The following is a 24911-nucleotide window of genomic DNA, read 5'->3' as shown; positions in this document are numbered from 1 at the left end:
ATGGCCATAGTACACCATTCCCAACCCTCTTACTGGCAATGAATGGGCTCCAGTTTTCCTTCGCTCTGCCCTCTATATGCTAGGCTCCACCTGGTTGGCTTGTTTTGTTTTTCCAGCTGTGGGTTTCTTTGATGTGGTCCGGTCTCTTATCCCCACACCTATCTTTTGGTGGTAATATGGGTTTCCAGTTTCCACCATCATGGAAGCCCTTCCTGCCCCACCTTCAGGGGCTGGCACAGTGGTCAGGGGAATGTGTCTCCATGCCTACCACCTCGACTCTATCAGTCTCTCTTTTCCCAGCTTCCTTTTAGCTTCAGAATAAAAGCATCCATCTGCCTCCAGACAGGAATCTCTGGGGACTATACAGATTGCATTGGCCCTGGCTTTGAACTTAGCAGTCACTGAAGACTCATACTTGTTTAAGCTTACACAAATAAGAGTCATAGTAGTTAAAAATTCATAAGCTTAGTGAGTTTCACTCATGTAACACTCTCTTTTAGAGCCAATAGAATTGAATTTAGAAAAAAAAGACTCGAAAATCAAACAGAATTTTAAGTTGCTTCTTCACGCCTTAGGATCCGGATAACATTTAAAAATTAAAGACATTAATATAGGGTAAATATTTCTGGAATGCACAGGGATGGGAAGAATGACTGTGTCCTGTCCCTCCTATACTTAAATCAACAAGGACTGTGTTCTCTGTCTCTGTTTCTCTCTAGAATTTTCTTTCTAAGCAATGGTATGGAGAGATTTCCCGAGACACAAAGAACTGGAAGATTATCCTGTGTCTATTTGTCATCCCCCTGGTGGGCTGTGGCCTCGTATCATTCAGGTGTGGACTGGGGCATCTAATCGTGTGTGTGAGCATCTGTGGTGTGTGTGTGCGTGCATGTGCGTGCATGTGCTTGCACGTGTGTGCGTGTATGTGTTTGAGCATTTGTGCAAATGGTTGTAAGCCTAGAACTTAGAACATCCATTATGGCATCTGTGTGCGTGGTCTGGCAACTTCCCTGGATTTTTCTGGGTTGGATTTCAAGCAGGTGGGCCTGGGGTCATCTTCAGTATCTTAGACTGAATTTGGATTCTCTGATCAACTAAAAAAGAAACAAAGACAAAACAAAACAAACGAACAAAAACAAAGGTTGAGTTTTGGTTGGGTCAGCATTTCGATCCAGTTTTCCCTGTTTGTTCCTTGTCTGTGGTGGGTAGCACCAGTGTGTGTGTGTGTGTGTGTGTGTGTGTGTGTGTGTGTGTGTGCATGTGTGAGTGACTGTATCAGTGTATATGAATATATGTGAGTAAGTGAGAGAACGTGTGTCTGTTAGAAGTATCAGTATGTGTGAGTGTGTGTGGATGGTGACTCTGCCCCACCTCTGGCTTGGTCCAGGAAGAAGCCCATTGACAAGCACAAGAAGCTGCTCTGGTACTACGTGGCCTTCTTCACCTCGCCCTTCGTGGTCTTCTCCTGGAACGTGGTCTTCTACATTGCCTTCCTCCTGCTATTTGCCTACGTGCTGCTCATGGACTTCCACTCTGTGCCGCACACACCAGAGCTGATCCTCTATGCCCTGGTGTTCGTCCTCTTCTGTGATGAAGTGAGGCAGGTGGGCAAGTGTTGCGTCGCTCTCCCCAGGGAAATGACAAAATGTCTGCTCACCCCAGATAAGACACTGACAACACACCAAAGAGATGATTCCACGAGTCTAGTGTAAGGAACCGGTGAGCTTACTGGGGTGACTGACGAGAGAGTGGCTGACTCAAAGGCAGCTACAGCATCAACTCACAACACCCAGACAACTCACAAACGCTGCATCTCTAAAACTCAAAGGCTAATCTGTGGCCAAATCACTCCACCAATGTCTCCTGCCCCAGCACCTGCTATTGTTCACATACAGCCTCGGGGAGGTGCCTGTAACTTTCCCAGTCCCCCCAGCCTCTGTGCTACCCCAGGAGATGATGTTTCAATTGGAGGAAAGGGTTACAACACTGGGCACTTCCTCAAGGTGTCTTCAGTGGGTAGCAGCTTCCTGACATCACGGTCAATCAGAACTGTTTCTGAACTACAAATGCAGTCATTAAGTTGCAAATAAATTCTTCCCAGGTGACAGTCTATGGACCTGAAGGTGATTTTCAAATCCTGAGCACCGCAGTGAGATCTCTTAGCATTGAATTCATGCTATGTCCTTAACTAGTGTTAACTATGGACAGGGCTCAGCCAGGGAAGGTGCCTTACTTAGCTTTGATTGCCAGCTTGACACAGCCTGTGGTCATCTGAAGGGAGCCTCAGCCGAGGAACCGTCTAGATAAGATTGGCAGGTGAATATGTCTGTGGGAGGATTGTCTTGTACCTAATTGAGGTAGGCGATCCCAGCCCACTGTGGGCAGCACCATCCCTAGGCAGATGGTCCTGGGCTGTATAAGAAAGCCAGCTGGAGCCGGGCGGTGGTGGCGCACGCCTTTAATCCCAGCACTCGGGAGGCAGAGGCAGGCGGATCTCTGTGAGTTCGAGGCCAGCCTGGTCTACAAGAGCTAGTTCCAGGACAGGAACCAAAGGCTATGGAGAAACCCTGTCTCGAAAATCCAAAAATTAAAAAAAAAGAAAGCTGGGCTTGTGAACTAGCAATGTTCCTTCATGTTCCTGTCCCTGCCTTAGTTTTCCTCAGCAATGCAGTGTGACCTGGAAGTATAAGTCTGTAACATGAGGGGGGCCTGTTTGTTTGGGGTTTCTGTCTAGCCCTTTACCCCACAGCTGTTTAACCCCAAAGAAAATCACACATAGGTCTCCATAAATGATAAGCTGATTGGCCTATTAGCTCTAGCCTCTCACTGGCTAACTCTCATATCTTGATTAACCCATTTTTCTGATCTATGTTAACCCTGTGGCTCAGTACCTTTTTTCAGTGGGTCAGATCACATCCTGCTACTTTGGTGATCTGGGCAGGAATGGGAAGAATCAACTTCCTCTTTCCCAGAATTCTCCTGTTCTCATTACATCATTTCTACTTCCTGTCTGGTTTTCCCGCCTATATTTCCTGCCTGGCCAATCAGCATTTATTTAAAACATGATTGACAGAATACAGACAATTCTCCCGCACCATAAGTCAAACAAATCCTTTTCCCCCCTGAGTTGCCTTTGGTTAGAAAGTTTTACCAGAACAACAGAAATAAGCTAGGACAGAGGAGGGGCGTGGTTGAGAGACCTTGGCCTGAGTTCTTCCATCATCGGGAACCTTCTGTGTGCTCAACTTCACCACCATCAGGGGCAGCTATCAGGGGAGTAACTGGGGACCTGGGGGCCTGATCATCTTGAGCACCCTAATGCCTAGCAGTCAAGTCTTGCCATAATCCCTGTTGGTTCTTTATGGTCCATGTGTGCAGTTTCTTGGGATGTGCACTTTTTGGGATCCTTTTTCCACCCCTGAATCTAAACGACCCCAGGTTCCATGGAGCAGGGACTTACAGAGGTAGTAGATGTTGAAGAAATTCATGCTAACAGTGAAGGTGGCAATGTCTTGACCCACGATGAAAACCGGTCTCAGGAAGCCCTTTCAGATTCTGCCGTCATTCTGTTGTCTCTTCTGGACCTGAACCCTAAGGTTAAAATATATTCCATGGAGCAAGCATGTGCTAGGTATACAGCTTGTGGGGTACCTGAGTTTACAAAGCAGAAGGCCTGGTGGCGGAAGAGATTTGAAGGGGCAGCAATGCTGCTCATGCCCTGGTAGGGCCCCGACTAGTCTAAGAACACTATGTTGGCTTACATTCCCATGCCACCTCTCTCAGATAGATCTTTATGTGCCTTCTCCAGGACTCCTGGGATTGCGAGGGGTTCTGGGGGCCTGTTTATATATTCTCAGCATTGGTATGTCTTGATCGATTAGTGATTATGGGTGTGAGTGTGGGAGCTGGGAGGGGCCCTGGCACTGGTGCCCATGTGTACCTGTCTTCTTGACTAGTTGGTAAGCAGTGCGGAGGTGGAGGAAGAAAACCCCAAAACACACAAGATGGATTAGGTAGCAGTGTACTGCCTATAATTCTGGAGGGTTAAAGACCAAGATAAGGGTATAGGACGGGTGGTCCCACTTAGTACTACGAGGGAAACAGTTCTGTCCCATCCCCTGGCGTCTGGAAGTTGTCTGGCTGTCTTTGCCATTCTGTGCCTCGTGGATGTGATGCTTTGACCCCTGGCATCATGTCCATATGGTGCTTTCCCCCATATGTGCAGGTGTGTCCTAATTCCTCCACTTCCTGGGGACAGCAGTCACGTTGGATCAGGATTCCATCTCCACCTGTCCAGGTCCATCTGCAGTGACCTGATTTCCAGACAAGGTCACATTCCCAGGTAGAGGGTTGAGGACTTCAGTCTGCAGGTGTCACTGGGCCCACAGCCCTTCCGTGTGGACTCTGTCTCTGTGGCCAGCCTTGACTCCCAGGTTCCCTTATGGCTTCTGATGTGTCAGCAGAGAGGGGCTGAGGGGTTCTGTGTGGAAATCAGCAGTTAGAGAAGAAGCCTCCTGGGTTAGAGGGTCAGTTGACTTATGGCTAATAGGGAATTAAGTCATGAGGATTGGGTTGGGAGAGGGAAAGAGGGACAGAGAATTAAAGGGTAGGGAAGAGTTGCAAATAGATTGTAAGTGATGGGTAGTGGTTTGGCTTCTTAGTTCTGTCCTTTTTTGGGGGTGCATTTCCTTCTGAAGAAACTCCTGAGAGAAGCAGAAGCACAAATGGGGGTGTCTTCTCTTGTACTGACCCCACCAGGGAGTCCTCTGAGTGCCCCAGGTCCTAACACATGCTCCTGTAGTCCCCAGAACAGCATCAAGTGGGAACGGTCCACTTTAGACTTTAATTTGCTATGTATCTCTGAAGCCAGAGCTGGTATCTTCTTGTTGCTGAGATTGTTGTGTTAATACAGGAAGGGACACGCAGGGTGTACCTAAGTCACTCCTGAGGGTCACCTGGTCAGCTACTAAAGCCAGAGAGGAGGAGAGAGGAGGCCCAGTCCTCTCTCCCTTTTGAACAGAGAAACCCAGGTGGCTTTTATTTTCTGGAATGCTTGATAAAACAGGAGCCAATCTGCAGACCACTGCTGTAAAGTTTTGTCCTTAAGCAATATGTCACTAGAGGGCGCTGTTTCCCTTCCTTTCTGTAGAACCTTGTCTTTGGATCCCTAAACTGGGTTGGTTTTCAAGGAAGAGGTCTACAGACCTGTGCAGTCTTATCAGAAAGAGTCACAGTTTTTCCGGAAGGCCCCCTCAACAGGACATTATCTGTTTTAGATTGTATCTGGGCCTCAGGCACTCACTGCTCTCCGCTGACGAGTGATGTTGGGTGCTCACACTAATTGGGGATTTCTAACCTAGACAGTCAACAATGCACACACAGTTAACTCACTCCTAACAGAGCTAAGCAGTGCGGTGGATGTTTGATTAAAAGGTGGTAAGCTCCACCCCACCTTCTCTGAAAGTTCCTCTAGTTCTGAAGCCGTCACAGCGTGGAGGAGACAGTGAACACATCCTGTTGTTTCATGAGCGCAGCTTAGCCTTACCTGAAATCTTTTCTCCCTGTAGTGGTATTCTAGTGGCCCAGGGTTCATGTAGCTATCATTCCTGTAATACGGGTCAGGCTTCTGGAGTCCCTTAGACAAGGAAGGGCTGGGACAGTACGGATCAGCATGTACCAGCCTACCAGCAGGGACGACAAGGAGAATAGGTGGGCAGGGCAGGTGCTAGCCACTCTCATCTTAGCAGGCACGGAGTAGCCAATGGCTGTTGGTACCCCGAGGGTCAGCACTGCACCGACAAATGGATGCTCCTGTGTCCTCCCAGGGTCCTAACCTTGAACCAGTCTCCCCACAGTGGAACATGGTCTGAGCCAGGCTGTGCAGGCATGGGGGAGGTCATCATTCCGAGGTTATCTGGTAATGCTCCCCTCCTTTGTCCACTCAAGCGGTGTGTCCTGCCTCCCTCGGCATTTCAGCTTGGGGGATATTGGTGGATCTAGAAACCCTTCACTCCCAGGATGGTCACCTTAGCCACCCCGTCTAGGCCTTGGGGTCAGGGACCAAGTAGGAAATAGGATAGCCAAGTCCCAGATAGACCCAGATGGATGAGTTCATGGGAACACACGAGCATTCATCTTTTATAGGAATCAGTACCACACTTCACTGAATCCACTGTTCCCCGTTTTGAGCCTTCCCCAGGGTTTTGTTCTCAGGCCCCTCATAGCCAGATTCTGAGTAGGTAGGCAAATGGAAGGGCTACACAGCTAGGTTGGAGTTCTTCACAGCTACTTTGTACAGTCCAATTAATAATCTTCCCTCCATGTGCCCATTTTGAAACAGTTTCACTAATCAAGTTGTTCTACTGTGTGTGTTCTATTATATTTTTACAATAAATACACAAATCTACAACAGTCAGGAAGACACTCGGTAACCGCACAGTGCACAGTCTACATTGCTGTCCGTGATCACCTGGCCAGTTCATGTTTTCCCACACAGGTCACACTCATTCTCTGAGGCTTCATTTTTAGAGAAGAGAACACACCTCCTTTCCTTGACTCTGAGAGCTATACGTGTGTAAAGAGCAGCTAGCTCTCCGGTGCCCTGGGAACATGGGGTTCTGGTCGTGGGGTTCTTGACACCAACAGCCTCCAGAGTGCTAGGGAGAAGCTGCATGGATATTCACGGGTCTGCAAGCCTGGTGTCCCAGATGCCCACTCTTCCGTCCGTCCTCTCTTGTCACAGTGGTACATGAACGGAGTGAATTATTTCACTGACCTGTGGAACGTCATGGACACCCTGGGGCTCTTCTACTTCATAGCAGGGATCGTGTTCCGGTGAGTGGTTCCTTCCCCCTTCCTACCTTCAGGCATTTTGGCACAAAAGATGGAGAAAACAAATCTTGGACATAACAAGTCCGTGGATGGACCAGTCACTTCATGCCCTACCAGAGATGACCACAAGAGGACGTTGCTCCTGCCCTATGAAGACACAAGTTGGCCAACATAAATTTCTTCTTCCCTCTCATCCAGGGTTCTTTACAATTTTCCTTTTGTTTTTCAAATAGGCTTTGGGGGGGGGGGCACAATTAGAATCCAAGGAAAGGGTCCTGGGGATGTTGAGTGTCTTCCAATGTTGATTTATTTTGGTCCACTTAGTTATGGCGCATGTGACTTCGGCCAGAACACTGGTCCTGTAACCACCCTTCCAGGTATCAGTGTATCCCTCCAGCCTCACAGCTAGAGTGCGTGAGAAGACAGCTAAATCTCAGATGACCATCCAAGGCCCTAAACTGAGCTGGGGAGATGGCTCAGTCAGCAACAAGCCTGCCATTCAAGTGTGAGGACTGTGTTCAGACCCACAGAACCCACGTAAAAGCTGAGAATGACAGTACCCACCTGTGACTGGAACCAGGGCTGGGCAAGATTGGCAGGTCTGGAAGCTCATTGTCTCAGTCAGTGAGTTCCAGGTTCTGTGTGAGACCCTGTCTCAAAAACCATGACAGAAAGAAACAGAGTGAGACACCGATGTGCACACGCACATGACATACGACACACACACATGACACACTTCACACGCACGACACACCATACACACGACATACCACACACACGTGACACACCACTCATACACGACACACCACATACACGACATTCCGCACACACCACACACCATATACACATGACACACCACATACACACGACACACCATACACACGACATACCACACACACGTGACACACCACTCATACACGACACACCACATACACGACATTCCGCACACATGACACACCACATACACACGACACACCACATACACATGACACACCACACACATGACACACCACAGTAAACTTTGAGACGTTGTGTCACGTAGCACTAATTCCCTTTTTCTCTCCGCAGACTCCACTCTTCTAATAAAAGCTCATTGTACTCCGGGAGAGTCATTTTCTGTCTGGATTACATTATATTCACTCTAAGGCTCATCCACATCTTCACTGTTAGCAGGAACTTAGGACCCAAGATTATAATGCTACAGCGAATGGTAAGAGCCAGCAGCACCAGTGGGCATCCGTCTCTCACCTGCCTTGAAATCCATGACTGGTGGGCAGAGCTTGTTCACGGCATAGCTTGATAGCTTGCGTTCACAGTGGCATTTGCTTTTTTTTTTAAGCTGGTTTTACCAGAGGCCTCTCTCTTGGTGGAGATTATAGGAAAGAGAGCTCCAAGGAGCCAACAGTGTTGAGTGTAGCACTGCCCGAAAGCCACTGGGGTTTCCTGCCGGTCTCTACTTTGCATCTCGCTTCCTTGGAGTCTGAACAGCTCACTCAGTATATGTACGGAGGGGCTTTTATGCCGTTTTTACCATTTTTATAGATAGGTTGTTCTAGTTCAAGGAGGAAAACATCTTTCCCTAGAGATAAATGGTGAGCTAGATGTCTAGAGATGATGGGATCCTAAATTCCACACCCTGTAATACCCACGTGGGAGAAAGGCTTGTTTGACATACACAACGGGAGAACGTGGCAGGCTGGGGACGTTGCTTCCCGCGGCTGGTTCTGTCTGGAAATCAGATGGGCCACTGGATGAGCTCATGTGGACATCCCTTTCCAATGCTGAGGCTGAGTGTGCGGTTTTTAACTCAAAGCACCTCGGAGGCATCCAGTCACCATGACGTCAAGCTGTGTGTGCAAAACACAGCGGGAGAAAAAGTAAATTGTTCCCGTCTCACAAGGGCGGCTTTTGTTTTCCAAAGAAGTAATTCTGCAAAAACAATTTGGGGATTGAAAAAAAAAATGCAAATGCTCCCAGGTGTGGCTGGAGCCAGCTCCTCCAAAGCAGAGGCCCTTTTGTGTTTGAGCTGGGCCTTCACTCTCAAAGCCCTGAATCCAAGCTGTTTGGAGATCAGCAAGCAATAGTGCAGGACTTGGGTTTCATTGGGGAAACATCTCCAGACCTAAGGTGAGGCTGTTTTATTTTTAGGTTAGTGGCTAACTAAGGGTTGGGGATGCAGCCCAGTGATAGAGCATATACAAGGCCCTGGTCTTAACCCCAGCAGTTAACTCAATCAGTTGGTGTGAGATAAATAAATAAGTGGCCAGGCAATTTGATAATAAATTTTCTGGGTCCTTGAACCTCCCTCTCCGGCCTCTGTGGCTGACTGGGAATGGCCAGGCTTCATAACCAGCCACCACGAGCACAGTTCTGACTATTCTGATCTCCTCCCTTGGCAGCTGATCGACGTTTTCTTCTTCCTGTTTCTCTTTGCCGTGTGGATGGTAGCTTTTGGCGTGGCCAGGCAGGGGATCCTTAGACTGAATGAACAGCGCTGGAGGTGGATCTTCCGCTCTGTCATCTATGAGCCCTACCTGGCCATGTTTGGCCAGGTGCCCAGTGACGTGGATGGTAAGCCTGGCCCTGCATGGACAGAGGTGGAGCTGGGGGTGACATCCTGGACCCATCCCTGACCGTTTCACCTCTTCTCTTTGCTCCTGAATAAGATCTTACGTTATTCTCATGGAAATCTTTAAGTCTTTCTATTTCTTAATATTTTTTGAGACAAGGTCCCTAGCCCAGGGTATCTTTGAATTCCCTTTGTAGCCCAGGATGACCTTGAATTCCTGATCTTTCCTCCCTCCCCCTCCCCCCACCCCGCTGAAATTGCTGATGTGTACCACAATGCCTGGTTAGTGCTGTACTGGGGATTGAACCCAGGACTTCATGTATGATAGGCAAGCATTCTACCCACCGAGCCCGCACACTCATGTTTTTAAAAATCATGGCATTTCTCAGTTCCCAGGGTAGAGTGGGACAGTCCTTGCTGATTCAGACAGAAGTGTTGTCGACTGTACCTCCCTGTATGCCACAGTGTTCAGGGTTCCATCTAGTCCTAAAGAACACATGGAAGGTTGACATTAGGACCTTGGGTTGAAGCTTTCATCCTTAGCCCACTGCTCAGAAGATGGAATGAGGCTGACGTTGGCATAGTGGCTTTATTGTGCCCACACTCAGACTGTAATGTCAGGTACGGGGCATAAGCAAATTTGTGTTTTGGATGGACTGTGTAGAGGAGCTTCCTGATGTTGACAGTAGCCCCGACTTGTCATCTCCCACCCTGCCTGCATGAACTGCATTGATGGACTGTTTCCTTGAGCCAGGGATGGCCCTGACTGGTGACCTTTCTCAGTCCCTCTGGTTTCCCTATTGGTCTCCATTCCTCAGCGGAAGCCTCTTCTGACTGTGAGAAGCAGGTCTCTTCCGTGCAGGGGTGGAAAGGCTCTTGGGACTCTCTAGTTGGCACGGTGACACCGTTTGTCCGGAGGAGAGCTCCTCCTGCTGCTGGGTTGGGTTCTCCCGAGGAACAGCACTTAGGGGACAGGCCAGGGCAGGTATGTGCGCTGTGTGCACATTTCGGTCTCTGAGTTCTGTCAGTGACTGTCTGGCACAGTGACACCTTCCTACACTGTGTGTGTGTGCCCAGGCTGTCAGGGCCGAGGACAGGGCTCTGGCAGGGTGCTCCTCCTCAGAACCAGAGTCTGTGGTCTTCTCTGAACTCACACAGACCCACAGTGGCTAGTTCAAAGGAAAGGTTCCCGACCTTCCTGGCAGAGCAGGCCTTCCTCCAAGGTCCCTGCTGGTCTCTTTCCCACCAGGGCACAGTGGTGTATGTCAGAGCCCTTTTGTGACATTCCGCTCCTCTGCTGTACTAACTAGGGAAGTGTTCCACCACCGAGCTGTATCCCCTACCAGTGATATGTCAGGTCGTTGATGTACTTAACAGACCTGTGCTACCGTCTCTTGTCATTGTGACAAAATACCCAACAGAAACAATGTCAGGAAGAAAAGGGTTATCTTGACTTACAATTCGAGGGTACACAGTCAGCCTATCATGGCAGGGGAAGCGTGGTGGCAGGAGAGTGAGGTGGCTTGTCTCATCACATCCACAGTCAGGAATCGGCGGGCAGAAAGAGGGAGGGAGAGGGAGGGAGGGAAGGAGAGAGAGAGGAGGAGACTCCTGATGCTCAGCTCACTTCCTCCTTTTTATTCAGTCCAGGACCCCAGCCCATGGGAAGGAGCTGCCCACTCTGAGGGTTGAAGTCTCTGGAAACACCTTCATGGACATGCCCAGAGTCACATCTCTTAGGTGGCTCCAAGTGGCATCACGAACCCTCTCTGACACTGCTCCTGGATGCTAATGCTCAGCCAGTTTAGTTGATTTCACGATCCCACAGCACCTCCATGCAGAATGTTCTGATCCCCCGTGCTCTGGCATCTATCCAAGCTCTCCTGTGTCCTCCGGATCTTTTTGATGTGTGTGGCAGTCAGAGCAGCCCTTTGGTAGAGAATCACTTCTATTACCATCCTCTAACAGTGCCCATGGCTTTCATCATGAGCACGGTGAGCCAGCAATGCAGCCTTGCCAAGTTTCCTCTCCCAGGCCTCTGTCTCACTTACCAGCCTTGGGTACCTGTCCCTTCCCATTTGGTCACATGGTTGTCACTCCCTCATCCTTCTGTTCATTTCAGAGATGTTTCTGGGTGATCCAATTCCTTCTTTTGGGACTTTGTGCAGGTTGAATCTTTAAACTGACTGAAGAACTGAGGAGCTTGGATGCTTCTTGGAGCACAGAAATGACCACAGCCCCTGTTCTAGTTTCTGTTGCTGCAATAAGACATGTGGACCAAGGGCGATGCTTCCACTCCGTAATTCCTCACTGAGGGAAGTCAGGGCATGAGCTCGAGGCAGGAACCTGCAGGCAGGACCCACAGAGGGATGCTACTTGCTAGCTCGCTCATTGGTTAATGCTTAGCTAGCCTTCTAATTCTTCCTGGGTTGTACATCTACTCTTCTTCCAGCTGCCTAGAGATGGGACTTGTCACAGTGAGCTAGGCCTTCCCACATCAAGACAGTCTCTCATAGACATGGCCATACTGACCTTGGCCACCCCTCAGCTGAGACTCCCTCCGATGACTCCAGTCTGTGTCAAGTTGACACCTTTTTTTTGTTTTGTTTTGCTTTGATTTTGGTCTTACTGAAGTCACAATTTCCCAGTAGCTGCTCAGTAAGCTGTCTGGTGGGCATGAGACTCTGAAGATTGTTCCCAAGATGACTCTGATTCCACATCTCCCGGCCTGCTGCCATCCTTGCTTCTTCTCCAGAGGGACCTCACTGGCCTCCTGGTTCTGTGCCCACAGGTACCACATACGATTTTTCCCACTGCACCTTCTCGGGCAATGAGTCCAAGCCGCTCTGTGTGGAGATGGATGAAAACAACTTGCCCCGCTTCCCTGAGTGGATCACCATCCCTCTGGTGTGCATCTACATGCTCTCCACCAACATCCTGCTCGTCAACCTCCTGGTCGCCATGTTTGGGTATGTCTGTGTCACACATTCAGGGACTTCCTCTATGGGCTGTTCCTACGCCAGGCAGGCAGGACGAGTGTGGGCAGAGGTAATGTCCACCTTGAGGAGTGGAGAGTAGAGGCCATTGGGAGCCTGGTGGTCTTTGGTGTTTGGGGGCCTTAAAGGGACCATATTTAAAAAAAACAAGGTGTTTGACTGATTTGACACCACAAACAAGCAATGTGACCAACTCCCTTAAATCTAGGCAATGCTTAGCATTACATCATTCCGGAGAGCAACTGAACCAACGACATTCTTGTTGCTGAGACAAAACACCTAACACAGGCAATGAGAGGATGGATGGGCTTGTTTTGGCTTATAGTTTGAGGGTACAGCTTATTGCGCTGGGAAGTCACGGGAGTGGGGTTGGGAGGCAGGGAGTCACAATGTGTCCGCTACTCATCTTCCTTTGTATTCAGACAAATACCTCAACCCATGAACTAGTGCTCCCTGTGTTCAGAGTGGGCCTTCTTCCCATTAAACCTCTCTGTAAGCATGCTCATAGACACCGCTAGAGATGTGTCTCCTAGGCGATTCCAAATCCAGGCAAGTTGACTGCGTTAGCATGATAGCTACAGTGCAAATCACTTCCAAGGTTCCTGGTGTATGTTTTCTAAGTAAGACAAACGTATGCAAACCAATACCCAGCAACCAATGACACCTCGGATGTATAACCCAAAAGTTAAAGGTCCTAGGAGTGCCATTCATCATGAACTTGGAAGGTGTAGCTGTCAGGGGTTACTTGTGGCACCGTCTGCTTTTAGCCTCTACTGGGCAACACTTGCCAAGCTGCTCATGGGGCCTCATACACAGGCTTGCTTCCACGGGTTTGCAAAGCTTCGTTTTGTCCAAGCTCTACATTATTTAGCTGTGATAAGTTCCTCACTTTCATAGAGTTTCTCAGAAGCACAAGAGATACTTGGAGTGGCATCTGAAACAAACCGAATGATCTTCATGTCTTTAGCTGTGAGGAGCCTCACTGATGGTTCTGTTGTGCCTCAGTTGGTATATAACCTACCTAACTGCTCCACAACTTATGTATCTGGCCACAACCTATATAGCTGTTGTAATTTAAGGTTTGCCTTAGGATGGTGATAAACGATGGGATGAATCCACAACACACAGATTGTTGTTCTCGTTCTGATGGCCAGTTATGGTGCGGTATCTTTCTGAATGTTGGTTCTGAGGCTAGCTAGTCTACAAGAGACACCAAGGGATCCTGTCACAACCTAATCAATACATTTATTTCAAAAATAATGTTCCCTATGACTCTTAGTGTAAAGAGACTCTTAGTGTAAAGATACGCAGGGTAGGATCTTCGGAAGATTCTAGAAGAGGCATAACTGTTTTCATAACCGTTTTAATGCAGGCCTTTGGATCCTCTGAAAGGTGGGAAATGATTGAGTGGCTATCTGCTAAAGCTTCCAAATCATTGTGATGTAGGAGACAGATAAATTAGGAACACTTATCTCTATGCCATCTAACATAGGTGCAGATTTCTCGTGAAAAGAAAATCAGAGGTTAGAACATGTCAAAGTCATGTTGCCTAAGCAACCACATGCTAAAAATGACATCCGGAGCCAAAGAGCCAACACTGAGTTAACGGCACCACACTTGATAACCAAGTCTCAGAAACTGTCCTGTCGCCTGCAGTGTTTCCAGGATTGCATACAGCGTGCCCACTGGTATGAGCATGTGTAACACTAGGCAGCTCTGGGGAAACTGACCACCAGGCAAATTGGCAGAAGCTGTTCAAATGTGAGCTGTCCTCCACAAGCACACGTGTTTAGACACTCGGTCCCCAGAGGGTGGCGCTGTGTGGGGAAACTGCAGAACAATTTAGTAAGTAAGGTCTGGCGAAAAGAAGTGAGTCTTTGGGGTCAAGCCTCAGCTCTGCTTCTGGTGCCAGTTTCTTATTCTCCCTCATACCCTCATTTCCACCTTCGTCCTTTTTTTTTGGTCCTCTGAGATGTGAGCAAGTCACCTGGCAGTTCCCGCTACTAGCTGCTCACACTGCTGTGCCTTCTCTACCATGATGAGCTGGACTGTGTTCCTTCAAACCATGAGCCAGAGTGAATCTTCCCTCCCTCAGCTAAATATTTATGGAGCTTCGCCTTCCAAGTGCCTTGTATGGGCCCCTTCACTTCATTATCAGCCCTTGTGGGGGTGCAACCTCCCAGTGACTTCACAGGGAAGAGGCGGGGCCAGGTCAAGTGCCTGCTCTAAGTGGAAGAAATGATTGCCAATATTTACCACGGTGGCACATATTATAATAAAATAGGAAGTAGCCACCAGGCCTGGCAGGACAGTCCTGGAAGCCCAGCTACTTGAGAGTCTGAGGCAGGAGGATTTCAAGTCCTGTGTTTGGTTCAGTCTAGGCTGCATTGCTCTATGGCAGCGTCGTACTAAACCGAACGGTTGATTGAAAGGCAGGTAAATGGAATCAGTGGTGTCTCTCCCAAGGGTTGTCAGTTCTGTGCCTGTGCCTCCCCACATCTCCCACGTCACAATTATTATAATTATTGTCTTTTATTTTGTCAGTGGCATCTAGTCAGCTCTACTATGATCTATTCCAAAGCCCCCTTCACTCTTTCCCATCCCTCTTACAAAATGTCTTCAATCTTGAAAGCAGTGCAAAGAGCTACTGTTACTTTAATTCAGCTGAATGGCAATTCAGTTGCTTAATGGATGTTATTCTGGTCCAAACTGGCACCTAGCACTACGCCTGTTTATTCTCATGGTGTAATGTTGGAATGCACATGTTCAATGAGTAATGATTAAATGATAAGTATCATCTCCTTCTCCTCAGACCACCATCATCTCTTTGTGTTGGAAGCTTTAAGCCTCCACTTTATTTATATAAAGATTTATTTTATTTTAAATAATGAATATGTGCATATGTCTGGTATATGTGTGGTCAGGAGAACGGTATGTGTATGTGAGTGGAGGTACCCACAGAGGCCAGAAGGGGTTATCTAATCCCCTGGAGCTGGAGTTACAAGCAGTGATATGGGCTACCTAATGCGGATGATGAGAGGCGATCGTGGGTCCTCTCTAAGGGCAGTATTTGCTCATAAGCACTGAGCCCTCTCTCCATCCAAATCTTCTAGTTGTTTTGAAGCGTATGGATGAAAGGGGATAGGATACAGCAAACATGTCAACATACATGCTGGCCAGACACAGAGCCCATGAGCCAGGGCTGTCTCTAGGAATGAAACAATTCTGATTAGACATTACTGGTCTGCTTGGGAAGGAGGGGGCATTAGTTCTCCGTGACACACCAAAGGAGCTGCTTGTTGGGTGAAAGTCTAGCTGAGGGCCAGAGAGATGGCTCAGCACCAGCGTGTTCACTGCTTTTGCGGAGAACTGGGTTTCAGTTCCCATCCCCCACGTGGTGGCTCCCACCTGTGTCTAGTGCCAGGTCTGGGGACTCCAATGCCCTCCTCTGGCCACTGTGGGATCCTGCACGTACATGGTGCACATAAACTCAAGCAGGCTCACACACATACACTTAGAATAAAAATAAATCTTTGAGAAAGGAATCTAGCTTAGAAGCCTGTTTGGATTTTAATTTATTCTAAAACCGGCTGTTGTTTTCACATCCAGTTTTTATAATTTTCTTAAGACTGTGCATTCTGATTTGATCACTCTTTCTATTTTGGTTTTTACTACCAAATGGTTTTCATTACTGAAGATTTTTTTTTAAGTCATTAAAACATCTGTTGTATAAGTCCTCCCCTCATTATTCTTACTCAAATCTCCCCCTAGCTTTTCGTGCATATTTAATTGTACGAAGAAACTCATCTTGTGAGTTTCTTCTTTCTTTTTTTGAGAAAAAAATTCTTATGACTCTTTGTGGAATTATTTAGGAGAAACTGGATTCATAATCCCCAGAATCAGCATCGTATTCACAGTGTTCAAGTATCTGTAGCTGTCAGTACTCTGTGGTTCTGTTTGCATGGGCCTTGCGGGCTCTTTGTTATTTCAGCCATTTAGGGGTGTGAGCAAATGTTTCCTGGCTTTTTTTTTCCTATGATTTTGATTTCAGTGACGACTTTTTGATATATAGGAAGGCTTTTAAAGAGTCACTTATTCATGGGGAACAAGTCTCCTTTGTTAACTGTCTCCCTTCTTTTTATTACCTCGTGGATGGTGGTTCCCCCCTCCCCCTCAACTCCTTATCTGTCATGTCAGCTCCTTCTTCTCTGTCTCCCTTTCTAACCAGAAAAAGATGTTCTGTGTTCCAGAAGGCTCTCCTGTAAGTATTGAAAGACTTCCCTTTTGATCTGGCTTTATGATGCATCATACAAACGATGGATTATAGCAATATTGTTAGCATTCCACCATCCTTCTGCTCTGTGGTCATGGCATATCACCCCTTTAATGCATGTCTGGATTTCATCTGTGCACAAGGCTCTCTGAGCTCCAAACATCTGCCGAAGGCTAGCAACATCTCCAATCTCAGCGAGTTTCTCCCTCCAAGGGGCTTCTGCTTCCTCCTCTCTCCTGCCCTGCTCCACAGAGGGTATTCAGTTGGTCCTATGAGATGACTTCCACTGCCACTACCCACGTCCAACCCACTGAGATACTGACAGGGACAATACCTTCCTAATAGGGTATCGGAGAAGTGTGAGGAGGGGCAGGTTCTAGGGTCTCTTGAGGAAGATGCGGATGACCAGTGATATCCTGGAAGATGTTGAGCATTGTCTGAGCTGGTGCAACTGAGGCTAGCCCCAAGCCACTCTGATGCTTGTGTCCCTGAGAGCCATTTTCACACATCAGCCATAGAAGGCCTGCCTTTGCAGAATCTAACTTCTCTACAGATGTGAAAACTAACTTCTAAAGACTATAAAAAAATCAGAGAGCCATGGTGGTAGCTCGAATTGTAACAGTGCCTGCTAGGCAAGCCTGAAGACCTGAGTTCAAGGTCCGTGACCTTCATTAAAAGCCAGGCCTGGCAATACACTTGTCAATCCTGGTGCTGGAGAGGCAGAGACATGCAGATCTCAGGGCCTGGCTACTCAGCCAACCTCGTGAGTTTCTGAGGTCAGTCAAAGTGACTGTCGTAACAAAATGAAAAGTTGACAGTACTGAAGGAGCACCTGAACTTGGCCTATGTTTAGCGCACGCGCGCACGCACGCGCACACACACACACACACACGCACGCACGCGCACGCACGCACGCACGCACGCGCACACACACACACACACACACACACACACACACACGATCTTGGTAAAGCAGTTTGTTGCCGCCCTCAATTGTCAGCCTTCCATGGAGGACTCCCATGTTGATTGACTGAATCTGGAGTGGACGTAAAAGAAAAAGAAAGAAATCTAGAAGCTGCTGCCATCCAGGGAAGGTAGACCTCGGCTTTTAGGTGCTCATCTAGCTCCCTCATGATAGGTAAACGTGGGATTCATCATTTATCAGAAGTGCCGTTCCCAGGGTTTATCTTGCCCACGGGGCACAGAAGAAATTGCTGTTCTGACCGGAAGGGCCTTGACGTTTGGTTCTCCAGAGAAAGAAGTGAAACGGTGTTGCGCAGGCTTTTGAGGTGGAGAAGGATAGCACAAAGGCAAAGTTGTGATTGGCGGGCCCTCCTGCCTACCTCAGAGGTAGGGATTGCAGCGCTTCCCCAGAAGGGCTTGCGCCAAAAGGACGCAAAGAAAAAATGATGCCCGATGGCTTGTCCCGGCCTGGACTTCTCTGCTCTTCCCAGTCTTCCTCAGGCTGTGCAGAAACAAACAAAAGGTCGCAAATGGCTTCATTCTGTCGGTTCCCGCCCTACGTGATCTGCAGAACATAAAACGTGCTTCATTGAGTCTGAATGGCCAGTTCAGCCAAGGCACAAATCTCACCCCCAGAGGGCCTTTCTTCAGCGTTTCTCTCGGAGCTCCCGGAGCGAGGACAGGAGGGAGGCACTTGTGCTTCTTAACGTGCCGTGAGCATTGTAAAGCTCCCCACTTCATCCAGACATAGCAATGTCTTTTGTAGGAAACACCCAAAAACAACATTTGATGCCTCAAAGTGGATGCAGTGGCTTTTGTTTTGGTTTTTGAGTTTGGAGCAATCGGGATCCATTTGGGAATGGCTGTGTGAAATCGTGAGGTGCTTTTAGAGCTTCTGGCAGAAGGCAGAAGGCTGTGACTTCCGGCAGGTTCTTAGACCGAGAGTCACTAATCCGGGTGCTTCTGTAGATCTGAGCCGCTGCTGCGGCAGATGAGGCTGCTGTTCTTTGTAGAGAGCAGAGCCAGCTGAGGACCAGGGGAGACGGTAATGACAGCAGACGGAGCATTAGCCTCCCAGCAACCTGACCTACATTGGGAAGGAATGCCAAGCGAGCTATTAGGTCCGTCTTCTGGATCCACAGTCCTGTTTGCTTTGTACCTAAAACTTCTACTCTGAAACGTAGATAAAAGGATCAGCCAGGCAGCCGCCGGCATGCCTTAGGGAGCTTATGCATGCGGGTAGTCAATAAGCGTGGGTTTCTAATCTTCAGAGGCTTCATTGTGCTCAAAATGCATACTGCCCAAATTGTCAACCACCTTGTAGTTAACCCAAAGTGACAAGTCATCCCATTAAACCCCTTGGAAACAGAGGAGAGCTATCATAACACCATACATTTTGCTCGACTGATGTAGGATAGACCTGGGGATAGATTGCTAGGCCAAATCCCAGCTTCAACGCTTCAATTTGCCGGCTCTTTCTGTGCCTCAGTTTCCCAATCTGTTTATCATAGATGATAGCAGGACTTAGAGTTATTTACATATTAAATTAATCAGCATAAACGGGCTGCCTAGAACAGCATCCTATAGGAGCTGGAGATGGAGCCCAGATGGTAGAGTGCTTGCCTAGCAGGTACGAGGCTCTGTGTTGGGTCTGAAGCATCACATAAGCCAGGTGTTTGTGGCTTATGCCAGCAATCAAGCCCCGAAAGATGGAGGCAGGAGGATGAAAAGTTCAAGATCATCCTCGGCTAAGCAGGGAGCTGGAGGTGCTTGAACTATAGGAGAGCCCAAATAGATCAATAGACCAGCTCCTGGCTTATTGAAAAGTGTTTTTTCTTTTATAGCCTGGGTGTTTTGAGAACTTGAACGTCATTGCTATAAAGAGTTATGGGTAGAACGCAAAATTGACATCGTAATAATTATGCGCAGCACGCAGACTTCTTACGTGGTGCTGGGAAGTGGAAGGTCAGGAGGACCGAGCCCAGCTGGGAGACTGGAGATGCCACTCCTCCCCGGGGTCATGATTTACATGGGGAGACTGTCCCGAAAGTATGAGTTTGAGCCTCGTTGTTTCCACTTAACACAGACAATTTTTCCAAAGCAGAAAAATTATCTATAAATCTGATTTCAGCGGCTGCATAATGAAATCACGCTCATCATCCATACCCAGGTGTGCTCTTGGTGTTGAATGTGCAGGTTGTTCTTTCCTCGTAAGTGAGGGGCACAGGTGTCTCTCCCTACCACGTATGAGGAGCCACGTGTGTGTGTCTATTTCTGTGTAGTTTTTTTTTTTTAACTACCTCCTGTCCCTAGCTTGAACTCCCAGGAGTGAAGTCACTGGGTCAAAATGATGAAACTTTTTAAGGTTCCTTAAAAAAAAAATAAACTTTTAGATTAAGCAAAAAACATTGCAGGCTGGTAATCAGTTGCCACATCCTTTTCCCACCACTGTCCTGTTATTGCCGAGTTCAACACAAGGAAAGAAACACTTATCAAAGTGAGTTTCTTGGTGCGCAGCACAATTCAAAGAAATGGGAAAATGTATTTCTGGTTAGAAAACTGAGAGTCCGTGTCTCCATTAAGAGACATTTTTTTTTTTGGAAATGTTTTCCTTTTCCCTTTTCCAAACTGTGCCTTTCAGATTCTTCTGGGCTGTCGTGTTGTGTATTTCACGGTGCTCACAGCTCCTGGAACTCCGTGGAGTCTGGCAGAGAGTTCCATCCAGCTTTCTGACACCTATCAAGCGTTAGAGATGGGTGTGAATTCTTGCCTGCTTAGTTCCCACAATGCAGCTGCTGAATGCCACCTCACCCCAAGTAGTATGTACTCTACCCAAAGACACATGATCCCGAGCTGACTTGCTCAGATGAAACGCTTGTATGACGTTTCTAAACTGTGGATGGACTCATAAGTGGCCACCTTGTTCTTAAGCTTTGTTAACTCCAACAGCAGCAGAGAGAGCTGCGCACCGCCAACTGATTGGCTTGTAATCTTCATAGACAACCAGACAGCATTGCTCCTTGGGTGGAGAGAGACAGCTCTTTCTCATCTTGGTTTCCAGAAATTGTGCTTCTGTTAATTTCCGCATGTTCTCGGAAGGGAAAAAGATCGACTCAGGACCCCCAAGACCAAGTTCTCAGCACAAAGGAGATTTATTTGCCCCAGAGGGACAGAGGACAGGGATAAGGGTCAAAGACGGGATGGAGGATGAGAGAGAAGGGAAAGGGAACAAGGGAGAAGGGGGAGCAGTATTTGTCCTGGAAGGCAAAGAATTGTCTGGGGATAGGGGGGAAACAGACATGCCATTTTCATGGCAGCTAATAGAGGTACAAGGGGAAGCCTGCATTAAGACAAGGTGTTTAATTTTAATTAGACATGTTAATAAGGTGAACCAAAGGGGGATTTTGATTGCTGGACCTTGGTAGTCAGCCTCAGAAGGAAGGATTGACCAAATAAGGAAAATGACCTTTAGCAAGGCAGAGGGAGCTGGGGAGAAGGGCAAGGCCTGCCAGATCGCTTGCTCGAGTGGGCCAGTGTCCCTTCATCTGCAGTTCACTGAGTCAGATCTGCCCTTCTGGACACACCACAGGGCGATCCTCAACATTCCTTTCCAAATATAATTGTGTATGTCTGTAACTGGAATCTGTGCAGCTCCCAGATGACAGTCCCTGGTGACAGCTTTTCCTAGAGGCTTTCTCCCCATTTCCTGCCGAATCTTGTTCCCCAGCCTTCCCTAGCCATGAGGGGCGGCCATCCTAGGGGCAGCCATTGGGCATCCTAGGGACAGGCATTTTGGTGTTTTGTCCAAGGCTCTTGAGAAATGCTAACAAACTCTCTCCAGATTGTTTCAATTAGACACATAATGGTGATAAAATATTCCTGAGGGAATCGCCTTCACTGGCCTCTTTGTAACTAGCACAATAACAGTTTGATGAGCAAGAGTTATCATTGAAAGGTTTGTAAATCAAGATCACTTCGAAGTTCACTGGACATTTTTCATGTGCGATCCAAAACAAAAAAGAAAAGGGAACCAAAGCTAGATTCCCCACTGAGGTCAGCGAGTGGCTTACACCAAGTTGTCCTGGCTGTGGTATCAACATGGACGCCTCCCTCCTGCCTGGCCTAGGCCACCACGTGGCTGGCTGCCCAGCCGTCTTACCACCATAGGCCAATGGGGCAATGCACAGTGCAGATGGCTAAGCTGTGTCTTCCCTCTCCCCTGCCAGCTACACAGTGGGCACCGTGCAGGAGAACAACGATCAGGTCTGGAAGTTCCAGCGCTACTTCCTGGTGCAGGAGTACTGCAACCGCCTCAACATCCCCTTCCCCTTCGTCGTCTTTGCTTACTTCTACATGGTGGTGAAGAAGTGTTTCAAATGCTGCTGCAAAGAGAAGAACATGGAGTCTTCCGCCTGCTGTGAGTGAGTTGCCTGGCCAGGCTCTGGTTCTGGAGCTGTGGCTCATTTCCGGCTGGGCTCGGGTTCTGGCGCAGTGGCTCCTTTTGTGAATGTGTGGTCTGTGTCACTACAGTCAGCTCACTGTGTGGCTCTGAAGGTCAGGTGTCAGGCCAGCCAATGTGTGCCTCAAGGGACAGGGTGGGATAGGAAGCTCTCCAGGGCTGCTGGGTATGGCTTTGGGACAAACATAATAACAACAACATAATAAGGTATTTTGCCAGTAGGCTTCATGAATAGTGTGAAGCTAGAACTTTGGTTTTAGAATTTCCTGCCTTCCTTCCTTCCTTCCTTCCTTCCTTCCTTCCTTCCTTCCTTCCTTCCTTCCCTCCCTCCCTCCCTCCCTTTCTTCCTTCCTCCCTCACTCTCTGCTTCTGTCCCTCCCTCCCTCTCTCCCTCCCTTTTTTTCTTTTTTGCCCCCTACTACTTCTGGAAACTTGTTTTTTAGGGCAGTTTAGCCATACTGCCAACAGAATGAAAGGCTTTTTGGGTTGCTTTTATTAGTCAGCTCTCTATCACTATAAAGACCCAGCTCAGGTAATTAACCTATAAAGAACAAAGGTCCACTTGGCTCGGTGCTGGAGATTCCAACTCAAGGCTGTGTGGCTCCATTGTGTCAGAGCAGATCACTTATATCACTAGCCAGGAAGCAGGGGGTGACTTAAAAACGGGTCTCAATATCACCTCAAGAGCACTCTGGGCCCCTTCTCTTGAAGGTGTCACCACCACCCCACATGCCACCTTGAAGGGCAACCCTTTAACACATGGGAATTTGGGGGGAAACTTACCCAATTCGTATCATTCTACTTCTGGCCCCCAAATATTCATGTCTGTCTCACAATGCGAGACATGTTTCTTTCATTCTTCTGTCTTCATTATTATTCCAGTATTGTTCAAACATCCAAACTCTAAGACTGCACGAAAACTCAGGTGTGAGTCTTTGCGAGTATCCAAATCACAGACTCCTCAGGTCCAGTGATGGGGTAGAGGCAGAGACAGATAAATGTTTCTACCGCAGGAAGGAAGGAAGGACAGCATTAAGGAGGGGAGAATGGCTCAAGGCACATGAAAGCCCAGAAGGACAAATTTCAAACCCCAGGCTCCATGCCTGGTATCTGGGGAACACCGGAGCAGAGTGACCTCCCGAAGGGCTGTCCTTCCCCCCCTCATTTCACCGGTGGCAGTCCACCATGCAACTCTCCAGAGAAGGTTTCATTTGCTCCCGTGGCCTCCAGCACATTGTTGGCACCTCTGTATTCCTGGGTCTCCATCACATCATCTCTCTCACGGCTCTATGCCATTCTGGGGCTTGTCCTTTGACAATGCTTGACTATATGAGGTGCTCTGGTCATTTGCCACAAGGTGTGTGATGAAATGGATATGAACTTCTATTACCGGATTACTCATCATGTTGGGCTGACCACTTCTCTTTGATGCAATTCCAAATATTATGATTCCGAATGTAAAAATGTCACTTTCCTAGATATGGTAGTTGGTGGCAATTATGACAGATTTTAAGTGCAGAAAGTCATCGTCTGACCCTTCCCATCAAACTAGAGGCAAGATACTCATGGCTGACCTCCAGTCCCATCCTGAGACCCGACCTGCAGCCTGACTTCCAGAATATATAGGCACCTCCAGTTCTCAGACAGCCTGCAGCAGGAAGGATCTTCACACTTAGCTTCAACAGTGTCATCCCAGGCATTAAATGACACTCTGGGGGTGTCAATAACCATTGCACATGTGTGGTTGTCTTTCTTGATGAAAGTATTTTGACAGTTTGGATAAGTGGCTGTCTTTCTCCCCATTGTTTTGCCTTGGAAAACAAACTGAGCCATTACTAACTGAAAGAGTGGAAGTCTTCATGTTCAGGGTGGGAACTGCTAATGCAGGTCTAGAAGCTGAATGTCCTCAAAAGCCACGTCCGAATATCAGAGGCATGTAGTGGCATGCCTACGTCTCGGTTTGGCTCCTTCCTGAGATCATGTAGATGAGAGTGTCTACAGGATCTGGGAGAAAACTGAGGGGCAAATCCAAGCCCTAGAAAGGCTTACACAATTTTTTTTTGTTCTTTGGACAATGAATAAAAGTCATAATGAGGAAGAAGAGCTGGAGAGATGGCTCCATTGACAAAAGCCTTGCCTCCCAAGTGTAAGCACTTGAGTTCAAATCTCTGGCACACATGTAAAAGGTCAGACATCGTGGTGCATGCCTGTAATTCCATTGCTGGAGGCAGAGACCGGAGGGTTCCTATAGCTTGCTTGCCAGATATAACCAATCAGTGGGCCTCAGGTTCACTGAGAGACACTGTCTCAAATAAAAAACTGGACAGCGGTTGAGGAAAACATCCAGTGTTTGTCTGTTGGTCTCTACACACATGTGCAAAGGTACATAGGTTATGTTCACATAGCCTACATGAGCACATGAACATACACACACACACACACACACACACACACACACACACACACACACGTGTTTGTTGCAATGAGGATGGCTTGGACTCAGGATAAAGACGAAAGCAGAGTCTAACATTCATTATTTTCTGGAATTGGAATGAATGTTCTACAGAAGTGTCCATCACATTGACTTAGGTTGGGCATCGACTGTTGGGGACTGGGTGAAATAAAGGTCTGTTCTCTCGGGATCTAGTACACTAAGCCTGGGATCTCAGTGTCAGGAAGGGAGATCATCTCCTGGATTCAGACTTGGCTTAAGGAGGAGGACAAAATGCATCACATGAGGCAAGATAAGAACATCAGCTAGAAACAGACGCCTCCCTCCCTCCAACTAGCCAGCCAATAGGTTTCATCTTCAGGAAGCAA

At 48.0% G+C, this 24911-nt stretch overlaps 1 protein-coding gene across 1 annotated transcript in view; it reads left to right on the top strand.

Moving 5' to 3' along the window:
- The window catches only part of Trpm8 (transient receptor potential cation channel subfamily M member 8), a 69344-nt gene that overhangs the window by 37769 nt on the left and 6664 nt on the right, over positions 1-24911 (top strand). The window contains exons 15-21 of the mRNA XM_075951296.1: positions 720-832; positions 1388-1604; positions 6743-6834; positions 7900-8041; positions 9231-9402; positions 12192-12369; positions 21859-22049. Coding sequence (XP_075807411.1) covers positions 720-832; positions 1388-1604; positions 6743-6834; positions 7900-8041; positions 9231-9402; positions 12192-12369; positions 21859-22049 — 1105 coding nt within the window. The remainder of the gene's footprint in view (positions 1-719; positions 833-1387; positions 1605-6742; positions 6835-7899; positions 8042-9230; positions 9403-12191; positions 12370-21858; positions 22050-24911) is intronic.

This window comes from Microtus pennsylvanicus, chromosome 17, assembly GCF_037038515.1.
Source record: "Microtus pennsylvanicus isolate mMicPen1 chromosome 17, mMicPen1.hap1, whole genome shotgun sequence".
NCBI lineage: Eukaryota > Metazoa > Chordata > Mammalia > Rodentia > Cricetidae > Microtus > Microtus pennsylvanicus.
The sequence above is the reverse complement of the archived record's forward strand: the minus strand, read 5'-3'. Positions and strand labels throughout refer to the sequence as shown.